At 38.5% G+C, this 11916-nt stretch overlaps 1 protein-coding gene across 1 annotated transcript; it reads right to left on the bottom strand.

Annotated features, from left to right (window-relative positions):
* Nucleotides 1-3329: 3329 nt before the first annotated feature.
* On the bottom strand, nt 3330-11671 carry LOC129439411 (solute carrier family 25 member 45). The gene is made up of 6 exons (XM_055198020.2): nt 11562-11671; nt 11236-11279; nt 11077-11148; nt 6998-7174; nt 6674-6923; nt 3330-4505 (listed from the first exon to the last, which is right to left on the bottom strand). The coding sequence occupies exons 1-6, from the start codon at nt 11596-11598 to the stop codon at nt 4234-4236; spliced, it is 852 nt and encodes a 283-aa protein (XP_055053995.2). The 5' UTR covers nt 11599-11671; the 3' UTR covers nt 3330-4233.
* Nucleotides 11672-11916: the final 245 nt, after the last annotated feature.

Genomic DNA, 11916 nt, shown 5'->3' with positions numbered 1-11916 from the left:
GAAAACCCTCAAGTCGTCCTTGATGTTTATGATCATCTTTTTTCAGACAAACACAATTGGAGTTATATTATCTCAAATAAGACCCTTGGGATCAATCTCACCCTAGCCACTTTTCTTTAGTTAAAAAAACATGGTTCCCTTCATCTCAGTGAAATAAGATTTTGTGACTTTTCTAGACTATCTGTCAATATTCATATAAAAAAAACCTGGGCTTGATTCGGCCGTTCTAAGGATGTGTAAAAAAATTACCAAAAGAGGCCCTTTGGGGGTAAAAATGACCCCAGTTGAAAATGAATGGGAAATGCAAAAAATATTTTTTTTTCCTTTTTATTTGTAAAAAAAAATATCAATGCATCTAGAATAAATCTGAACATTTAAACACAGAAAAGTAGGCATTGTAGCACAAATGCAATATAGAAAAGACATGCTCAATTACACACAAACACACAAAGGTATAACTGCCACAGAGAGCATTTTTTTACAGAATTTGGCAAAAAACAGCCACAGATGCAAAACAAAGATTTAAATTGGTGGGCTCTAATGCTATCACACACACACACACACAAACACACACAAAGTCACAGTAAAACTTACACACATATAAAGACACAAACACACATGCAAGCACACACACACACACACACACAGTCAAATTTCCGTGGCATTTTGTAAAAACAGACATTTCAAAAAGCATCAAAAACTACAAAAAATTATACTATTTGAAATCATATTTATTTTTATGTCCTTTCTAAGGTTTATAAAACATATATTCATAAAATGTATCACTAAAGTGGTGATTTGAGCAGTTGGCCACATCCAGTGAAATGAATGGGTCTCTATGGGCTTCTGCTGGTCGAAATGATTTATTTCCTAAACTGTAATTTTTTTGTTTTTTTTCTACACCAGATGACCAAATTTAACACACAACATCTAGATCAATATATAAAAACAATTTAAAATCAAATTTAGATCATAATTTATGTAAAATTGTCATAAAAATTTGATATTTTACTGGCAAGCTAATGGTTTAGTTGAGGAATTTAGTGGTAAACAGGTACAAAAGTACTTCATATCTCAGATAACACAGACGTAAACAAAAAATTGATATATTATTTGTATAAAAAAAACTTATATATTTTTTGTAATCAATATTTTAATTTCTGGGGTCATTTTTACCCCCAAGGACTCTAACGCGTACAGGGAAATCAGGGCGCATGAGGGTTAGAAAATGTCCTGGCTGTTCCAAGCTTTGCATTGATAGTGAGTGGTGCTTCTGCCATCCATCCTTCATAGAAATAATTCACAGGGCTTCAGGGGGTTAATAAAGGTCTTCTGCGAGTAATCGATGTGATTTTGTAAGAAAAGTATCAATACCAGAAGCTAATTTTAGTTGGTAAAGTTTTAAATACTGATATTTTTCTTACAAAATTGCATTGATTGAAAGCCTTTATTAACCCCCTGGAGACGTGTGGATTGCTTCTGTGAAAGATGGATGAACTTTTTTGGGATTTAAATCAGAAGCACCATTTACTACCATGTTATAGCTTGGAACAATTGAACTCTGATTGTGTTCGTCTGATAAAAGATAATCTTATATAATTCAGGATGGGTGAGTAAATCATGAAGTTATTTTCACTTTTGACTGAACCATTACTTTAATTAAAGGAATGATTGTAGGTGTCAGATGGGCTGGTTTGAATGTTTTTACATTTGCAGACCATCTGGGATATATACAGTTTATATAGCATTAAAAACACAGAAGATCCAGAGAGTGGCAGTCCTGCAACAGGTAATAGCTTATTTTTATTAAAATCTAACTGTTATATCAATGTGTCATCCTGTCTGTGAAACCCAGGTTAAAGTCTCATAATCTAATGATGAAAGGAGCAATAAAGTTTGATTTCAATTTTTGACATGATCTTACTCAGTATTAAAGTAATAAGTATTAAAGTTATATATAGAGTTTGGTTCTGGAACGAGATTTATAAAAACTTGTTTATTACTATGTTATTATGTTTTTATTGTGTTTTTGTCATGATTCTGCCCTCTTGTCCTTGTTTTACTTTATTCTTGAGGCAGGATCATGACAGGCCCATGTTTTGTGTGGTTACTGTTTAATGCTTGTCACCTGTTCCCCTCTTGAATGCCTTTGTTTGCTGTCTTGTGCTGATTCGTTTTGTATTTACCTTTGTCACTAGCCTGTGTACGTTTTGTCTAAAGAATACTGTAAATAAAGTTTTGTCAAAGTTGTTTGTTTTGTTAGTCTAGCCTGTTTAGTTTTGTGTTTATTGTGTTTACCCTGTTTTGCCTCGTCGTGGGTGTTTTGTTTAATAAAATCTGTTTGGTGACCATCTAAGCCTGCGCCTGGGGTCTGTTCCTGATAATTCATAACGGAACAAATCAGCCACCCAACAACACAGCAGGCCACAATGTACACAGCCCTGTACGCCCGTAGAGCCCACCAGGCTCATGTTTTGTTCGGTCTCCGCCAGAGGCCATGCACTTTCTGAGGTAAGTGAAGGGATCTGGCTTTGCGAAGATGGAGCTAATTTCGAACAGTTGCCTCGATTAAACCCTTACCACCTCAGAGCAAAGGACCCTGAGACCCCTGGGCTTCCCCGATACGATGGAGTTCTTGATGAACTGTGAGTCCAGGGCCCTTACTAGAGTTGACTGGCTTGCTCGGCTTCCTACCATCCCAGAGGGTTGCGTCGCGGTTTTAGTGATGTTCGGGTATCCGCCTCTTACCACCTCGGGCCCCGAGAGTCCCCCCCCTCCGGTCGATTTTAGTGGAAAGTACAAAATGAAGGTCTCTTGGGGGTCCACCTCCAAGGGATCCTTTGCGGAGCCCACCGTGGGCACAGCAGAACCCACCTTACCTGCAATGAGTTTTGCGCCACGACCGATGAGGAAGAAGGGAGCATCTCCTCAACCTCCGTCTCCCTCTGGGTCCTTCCCCACACCAGCACCTGGTGCTGTTTTGTTTTGTCAAAGTTCTTTGTTTTGTCTCGGCCCCCCCTTCGCTGCGCCGTCCCCGTCTCAACTCCCCAGCCCCGCCTCCGCTGCCCCGTCCCTGTCTCGACTCCCCAGCCCCGCCGCCCCGTCTCGGCTCCCCAGCCCGCTGCGCTGTCTCGTCTCCCCAGCCCCACCTCCACTGCGCCGTCCCCTGTCTCGGCTCCCCAGCCCCGCTTCTGTTGCGCTGTCCCCCATCTCGGCTCCCAGCCCCGCCTCCGCTGCGCCGTCCCCGTCCCGGCTACCCAGCCTCGCCTCTGCTGCGCAGGAGTCCGTCTCGGCTCCCCAGCTTGCTGCGCCGTCTCGGCTCCTCAGCCCCGCCTTCTCTGCGCCGCCCCCGTCTCAGCTCCCAAGCCTGCTGCGGTGTCCCTCGTCTCGACTCCCCAGCCCCAGCCTCGTCTCAACTCCCCTTCGCTGCGCCGTTTCCCGTCTTGATCCCCAGCCCCGCTGCGGCATCTCCGTCCCAGCTGTATTGTATATTGACAGGGCCATGTTTTGGGTGGGAGCACATGGCCTTTTGTTTGGTCTGTGTCCTGACCCCGCCCCCCTCGTCTCCTCATTAATCACCTTGTTATTGTTTAATGCTTGTCATCTGTTCCCCTCTCGATTTGTTCCCTTATTTAATGCCCTTGTGTTTGCTATTTGGTGCCGATACGTTTTGTACTTACCTTTGTCACTAGCCCGTGTAAGTTTTGTCTAAAGAAAAATGCAAGTGAAGTTTTGTCAAAGTTCTTTATTTTGTTAGTCTGGCCTGTTTAGTTTTGTGTTTATTGTGTTTACCCTGTTTTGCCCCGTTGTGGGTCTTTAGTTTTTGTGTTTTGTTTAATAAAATCTGTTTTGTGTCCATCTAAGCCTGTGGTGAGGGACTGCTATTTATAGGCACCTCTTCCAGCTGATTGGATGGATTACATGACCATGCTCCTCCTGAACTTGGTTAAATAAACTTCATTTAGCTGTATTGTTTTAGTTATGAAGGCTCAAATCAAAACAAACCAACTGCAGTTTGATTGATATTGATTGAGTTATCTCGTTTTGGAACCAAACTCTTCATATACTATTAGTAGTGAGACCATGACCTGAGCTTGTCATACAAAAGACATGCAGAACTGTTGGTGCCTAGGACGATGTGCTAAATGAATGGTTGTGAATGTGGAAAACGTATTGATCCTTTACTTAACAATTTCAACACAAGCATGCTAAAGATGTTAACTCAGTCCTAACTCAATCCATCATGGCTCTCATGATCATCTCAAAACAGAGGAAGGTCACGGCATTGACAGGAAACGCTCTCACGCCGTTGAGAAGAAGCCCTTTGAAGAAGACTCGTATTCCCTCTTCACGGACACTAACAGTAATGCAGTGCAGGACGCCGTTGTACACTCGACCTCCAGCTCCTGACATCTGCAGACGGGCCTTCATCACATCCATGGGTGTAGCACAAGACCATGTAACCACACCAGCAACACCACCGGCCATTAATACTGCAAACATACCTACAGGACACATAACAGTTACTTTATATTCATTCTTATTCAACAGTTTTTTCTGGTTCTCGAATCTGATTGGCTAAGAGCTATGCGATATTGTACTGATAACGGCACAGTAACTGCTTCACCTTTCGTATCATTCCGCCACCTAGTGAATGGAGGTCCTAAACAGGCTCATCTCTGAATGGAAAAACACAGACGCCCTGTTTTTAAACACTCTCCGTGTGTCTCATTAGTTCACTAGCTCATAAATCAGTCTGTGAATCCCCAATCGGAAGTTATTATTCCGTCAAAGATCAGCGCTCTTGGATGTTACGTTAAACTTAATGGGAGTAATGTCTTGTCACATCGTGTGGACGATTAACACTTGGAAAGAGGAATATAAACACTCATTTTTTTCTGGAACTATATCTCTTATCAGAACGCGAAAACACCGTGGAAGTGCAGGTAAGCACCGCAGCTTTTAAATGTGGACATTGATCATTTATTTAATCGCGACGTGACTATTAAAACATGTTATGAGATATCGCCACTGGTATATTTATAAGCAGCATGCAAAAACATCTCTCTGACACTTATAAAAAACAGTTTTATATAGTACTGACAAGAACGAAGTCTAATAATAACCGAGTGCTCGTATCGTGTTAAGATGAAATGATAAACCAATAGTAACATTATAGAAGTATAGTTTTATTAACTTTTACCTCGCGCCAAAACAATAACAACACAAAAGACACTAAATATGAATAAGAAAACAAGTAATAGTTTCATCATGACACCAAATACTGCTGATTTGATCTAATATTTGACCATCAGGCCAACATGAGAGCCGGGGAATCCCTGTCAGAGATGTAGCCCAGAGAGGGCGGTGGTCAGCGGGGTGAGTTAACACTGACGTCCGCTCATGCTTTGGTTCTCATACATACGTACCAAATCTCACTAAGCAAACGTTCAAACAGGCGCTATCTTTACTAATCGACTGCAGATTTAAATATAATACATATATATTCTCGACTGAACTAATCTTAAAACTACACTTTGTGACCAAGAAATTGTAATATTTAAAAACGGCGAATCCGTCCATTGAGTTATTATGAGATTCAAAGCAGCCGAAAGTGTTACCTGTCATTCTGGCCGCCCTCAAATCCGTGGCGGAAGTAGTAGTTCTCAAACAAAGAGGCTTTTAAAATTACTCCATTGTTGTTTTCTAGTTTTCGTTTTTGTAATATGCAGTCCATTTTCTTATATGTAATGTGATGTAGGTATGCAAGTATGTATATTGTATAATGTGATGAGTAATGTTTGGTTGAAACCCGATGTTTCAATGTTAAACATATTAAAGATATATCTTGGGATATATATATTAAATCACTTTTGCAGAAACAATAAAGGTCCAGGTAATTTTTTACGAATCTGCGACAACTGAAACTTAAAGGTCCACTGTGTAGATTTTTAGCGGCATCTAGTGGTGAGATTGTACATTGCAACCAACATCTGAGTCCCAGCTCACCCCTCCCTTTCAAAATGCATAGAGAAGCTACAGTAGCCGCCACAGGACATGTCATCATCTGAGACAATAGTGACAAAGTTTTATTCTAGGGCTACTGTAAATTCATGCCGGTGACTTACATGTAAGGGGACCGGCGTGTATGAAGATAAAAAACGGCTTATTCTAAGATATTAAAGCAACACTAAAGAGTTTTTGCTCTTTGCTCCCCCTACAGGTTAGAAGTGGGATTATCCAATACCACTGTCGTAAATACTGCAGCATAGCTGGCTCTGATTGGATTGTAGGTCTGCCGTAAAGCAGGTTTTTGTAGTTTTCACTCGAACTACAGGACCAATACCCGACGGTTGGAAACTTCTTTAGTGCGGTTTTGGCCGATAGAGGGCTGCAAAGCGAATGTAAAAGTGCCATTCACCCTGTTTTGAGTGGATGAACTTTTTTGGAAACGTTATTTTAAGGTAAAAAAAACAACTCTTTGGTGTTGCTTTAAAACAATACAGTTTATTTTATAAGGTCTTTATATACCACCGATAATATAGTTATGTATATTATATTGCATTTGTGCCAAAAGATCCTTCTAAAAATGACACAATGCACCTTTAAGTTTGCCTCAGAAGTTTGAAGGCCCCTGTTATTCTACATTATATTATATTTCATGTACAGTTACCTGGCTGCTTCCCTTTCTCACTCAGCATCCTGCATGTTAACTCGTATGGCAGAAAGTAAAGTCCAAAACAAGGTATATCTCGTAGTGCGAGAGCCCAGAATCCTCTGAAAAGTCCTCTCAGTCCGTCTTCTCTTAAGATCACAGTAACACAGTGTGTGGGACCTCTGTATTTCATACGTATACCTGATCTCTTCTCTGTCTGATTCTGCAAACGCACCTTCACCAGATCTATCGGAGCTGCAACCAACAACTGTTTGGGAGCGAAACATTTCAGGTTATTTTAACATGACTATCATTTAGTGGCCTAACACCAGCAAAACTTACCTGGCTTGCACCTGAAAAGCACCCGGCCACGAAGACGGCTGTGAGCGGAGGCTGAGATGTTCTGTGATGTGATTGGGTGAGATAATCCAAAGCATTACTATAGGAACCGAAGGAGACAGCGTTGCTCGCAGCGATGGAGAGGACGGGAAATGCCATACCCTTAAAAAATCCATGAAACTGAAGAACGAAGCAAAGAAATGATCTAAACTGGTCATCTAAACCATAAACATGTATTTGATAGGAAATTGCGCCTATTGTGGTTTACTAATAATTCTTATACTGTTCAATTGTAGCCATATTTTATGAAATGGCCGACCAACTTTTTCCAGAAGTCTTTAGTTTACAAATTTCCATCTTTGTGAAATGCGCCTGACTTTAGGTGAACTTCTGATATCAAAGGTAAAAGTCTCATCCGGCTCAAATAACTAAACTAAAAATAAGTGAACTAATAACTAAAACGTTAAAAAATAACTAACCATGATAAACTGCAATGTGGGGTGCACATAATTTCGATTTCTTTGTCACAAAACAAAGAAATTCAATTTAAATGAAAGCCATTTAAAAAGAAAATGTGTCTCTGAATTCATATTTAAGCACAAGTGATTTGTTTGAATCTAGATCTAAAACTCGAAAGGAAAATTATAGGAAAAATATCTGTCCTAAACAGTGCTTTAAGTGGCCCAAAAGAGGTGCCGGTACTCTATATATATATATATATATATATATATATATATATATATATATATATATATATATATATATATATATATATATAATCTTTTTTTTTTTTGCTGACTCGATTGAAGGGGTTTTATATTCAGCAGTCAACAGACGACCTTGTAAAAAATAATAAATCCTTTTATAAGTTTCTGGATTTGCTTGAGCTAGAAATAGCCACTGAACATAAATAAAATGTGCAAAAGGATTTTGAAAAAATAAACCATTAGAAAGAGCTACTGTAGAGCTTTTGAACATAAATAAAATGTGCAAAAGGTAGATATGTGAGTAACATTTTCAGCATGGTTAAATGCTAAAACTAGTTGTTCAGATAGAAAGAGCTTAACATTTTTTTTTTAAATGACACCAAGACCATGTCTATGGGTTCAAGAATAACAAAATACTGGCCATTTTAAACTCGAAAGTCATTTATTTTGTCCCATTGTTTTCCATTTTGCGGGTGGTAAAACTACTGTGTAGGTGGTTCAAATTCATTTAAATTTCGCTCACTTGTAGTTTAGCAATTAAACTAAATGTCTATTACAATTTCAAGAATGTTTTCTGCACATCGCCTGAGGAAATCCGAAGTTGCGTCGAGGGGAACCAAACTGAAAGCCGCGACAGCGGAGATTATCACGTACCTACAAGGCTTGCGTCTGACCTGCAGCTATCATTCTGGCTTGGTGGGATGTCAGCGAGTCCTCTGATTCTGACGGCGTTCTTTTACTACTCAGAGTCTAAAACAAGGAGGCCATATTAAGTGTTCATTGTATTTTCATTTTAACCGAGTAGCTATGGTTGTGCGTTTCACACACAAACACACACCTCTCCAGAGCACGTTGACACTGCTGACCGTCCGACGCATGCGCTTTTAACTTGTAAACGCAAGGGTGTATGGGTAATGTAGTCTCTGCTCTCGGTGGGACGAATTAGAAGCGCCCTGAAAAGCCGCAGCACAGCAAAGGATTAAATTAAACCTCTGATTTTTAAACAGATGTGCAAATGAGCGTTCCGGTACGCTAAAAGCACGTTCTGGGCGCACGGAGAGGTGGTGGTACGCTCAAGAGCTATTTTTAGAAGTGGCGGTACTGAGTACCGGGGCGTTCCGGCCCACTTAAAGCACTGGTCCTAAACAGTACGCAGCGTTTAGTGTATACAACCAAACAATAAAATTGAACCATATAGGCTACAATGTTAAAGGTGCAGTGTGTAAATTTTAGTAGGGTCTATTGACAAAAATGCAATGTAATGTACATAACTATATTTTTAGTGGTGCATAAAGTCCTTACATAATGAATGTATTGTTTGTATTACCTTAAAATGAGCTGTTTTATCTACATACACCAGGGGTCCTTAAATGGATAAACTGCTCTAAAGAGCGCTACTCTGTGTTGTCTCAGGCTATGTTTACATTAATGCGTTTATCCTTTACACGCGTTACTTTTGCTATGTTTATGCCTTTCATTTACACTAACACCACCGTTTTCAACCCTCATAAACGGATTCGTTCGCAAACGCTGCAGACCCTGTTTTAGTTTGAGAACTCAGACGCTGCGCTGCAGTGTAAATGAACGAAGACGGAGTTTTATGTAAACGAACAGCTGATTTTAACGCGACAGCGCATCATTTTCAAAGTAAAAATTATTTTAATTCAGGTAAACAGGTTTACAACGGAGGTTTTGCCAAAAATAGTAAACATACCAACCAGATATTATAAACGATTTTTTGTATCCTTATAGATAATGTCTGTTTTATATTTATGTTTGAGTATTGTTGGGTTTGAATATTGTTGTAATGTTGTTTATGTTTTGTTTAAATTATTACAAAAGATAGACTGTAATTTTAAACGCCATATAGGGCGTTGTAAAGGCCAATATGAAGGGAGAATTGTAATGGGTCAGACATTATTTTCGAGTTTAAGTTTTGTTTGTTACTTTAAAATGAATTTCGTTTCATATAATTTGTCTCTTAATTTTAATCGATGTTTTGTTGATAAGTTTTGTTATATAAATAAATAAAAACAATAAAATCAATGTCATATTAATATTTAATGCTCGTTTAGCCGATTGCACTTTTTGCTATTTCTGTGTTGCTAGAGGAGGACGTGCACAGACCTTGCACACTTTTAAAAATGAACGTCATATTCATTTTTAATAAGTTATTTGGTGTTTTTCTGAAGAATACAGTCAGTTCGTACGAAAAATTTTAAATTGACTAAGATCATAAATATGAACAATTAAATATTATAAATATAACAGCATGAAATGGTTGAAGAGGAAATCCCTACATTAAAGCAATAAGCATTTCATAGGCTAAAACTATACTTCACCTCTTATTTATGTTTGATTGAAGTTTATATTTGCTGAATTTGTTTTTTTGCTTCAAGTTCGCTACTGTTTAGTACTGTTCACTTGAATGCTTCCTTTTTAAATCATAAAGACCTTTCTGTTTGGTTTAAAACATCAACATTAACCTATTAATCATATTAATATGTTGTAGGTGGGAAGTTAGAACAATATAAGCCTTCCCAAACACATTTTTATAGGTTCAAAAATAGTGTCTGTTGTAGTTGTCTGCAAAGGATCCAGGTATGAATTTCTGTCAATATCGCACACCCCTAGGCTGCATAAATGCGCAAAGGTAAGCTATTATTAGAGTAATAAGTTATTTTACACTTTAATGTGCATGCCCAGTTACGTGATTGGTCATGTTTCATGCGTTTATGGTCGTGTATAGTGTTGATGAAGATTCTTTTTAAACTGCCAGTATAAACGAGGATCGTTTTCATTTTAAAATGCCGTTTTAAAACGCAAATGCTCTAATGTAATCAGGGCCTCAGATGACGACATGTTTGTTCTGTGGCGGCCATAGCTTCTCTGTGCGTTTCAAAAGGGAAGGGTGAGCTGTGGACTGAGCCGTTGGTTGCAATTTGCAACCTGACCTCTAGATGCCGCTAAAATCCCCACACAGCACCTTTAAAAACCTTGCCAAAAGTTTTTTTTATTGTGTGCTGATATTAAAGGGGACATATCATGAAAATCTGATTTTTCCATGTTTAAGTGCTATTATTGGATCCCCAGTGCTTCTATCAACCTGGAAAATGTGAAAAAGCACTATAGAGTTTAGCTTGCAGGTGTGTTTGATCAGGGTTGGAGCTAAACCCTTCAGTGCTCCGCCCTCCACGGTAAGATTTGAATACCCTGATCTATATGATATTTTGAGCTAGAACTTCACATATGTACTCTGGGGACACCAAAGATTTTTTTGACATCTTATAAAGTCTTGTAAAATGTCCCATTTAATACTTTGCATAAAAGATAAGCATAATTTAAATTATATTAGTGTAGTGTTTAAAGACTAACCCCTTCATGTGTGTATGTCTTGAGCATACAGTCATATATCCCACTGTATATAGACTGAGTCTGAAGTCGAACCTGTAACCCAAACAAAAATACAAATAGCATCAGGTTCAGTGTCAGTGTTGTATTTTTGTTTACATGTGTGCAGTCTATATGACCCACCTTTACTGTGTCTAGTGGATGACCAACAACCAAACCTATAGCACCTGAGGTCACACAACATTAACCATTTGTGAATCATTCAACATTTTACAATGTAGAATATAGAAATCATAGGACAATGAGAAACTTTATCACAAGAGTACTTTAATAGCTTAATATATACCATGGTAATGAATTATGATGGTAAAATTACTAATGCAAAATGTCTTATGATTCGATGTCATTTTTTGTCACTGATTTAGATTATTGCTTTGAATTTAACATCTCACATCTATGTGAAAAAAGTATTTTAGGGTCAAACCAAATGAAACAAAATGTAGAATTACCTGAAACCCACCCAGCGATAAATTCAACAAATGGCATGGCAAAATAATTTACCTATGCGAAATAAAAAAATAAACAACTATTAGTCTTCATAACTACAATTTAGAGAATAAATATACTGGATAAAAAATGTTATGTGGTGAATTAATGTATGATACTTGGGAATTTAAACTGATTTTCAAACAATAAACCGGAGTGCATGGGTTGAAAAACAAGCGCAAAAACATCATTAAACACATGAATAAAAGAGATTAGTACGATGAAAGTATTAAACTGCAAACCTACGCAGACAGCTAGCGCTTGTAAAAACTAAACCAGCTGTTAAAGTTAAGATGAACCGCGCTTGGAAAGATCTGC

This window comes from Misgurnus anguillicaudatus, chromosome 22, assembly GCF_027580225.2.
Source record: "Misgurnus anguillicaudatus chromosome 22, ASM2758022v2, whole genome shotgun sequence".
Taxonomy (NCBI): domain Eukaryota; kingdom Metazoa; phylum Chordata; class Actinopteri; order Cypriniformes; family Cobitidae; genus Misgurnus; species Misgurnus anguillicaudatus.
This window is presented reverse-complemented; position numbering and strand designations above follow the sequence as displayed.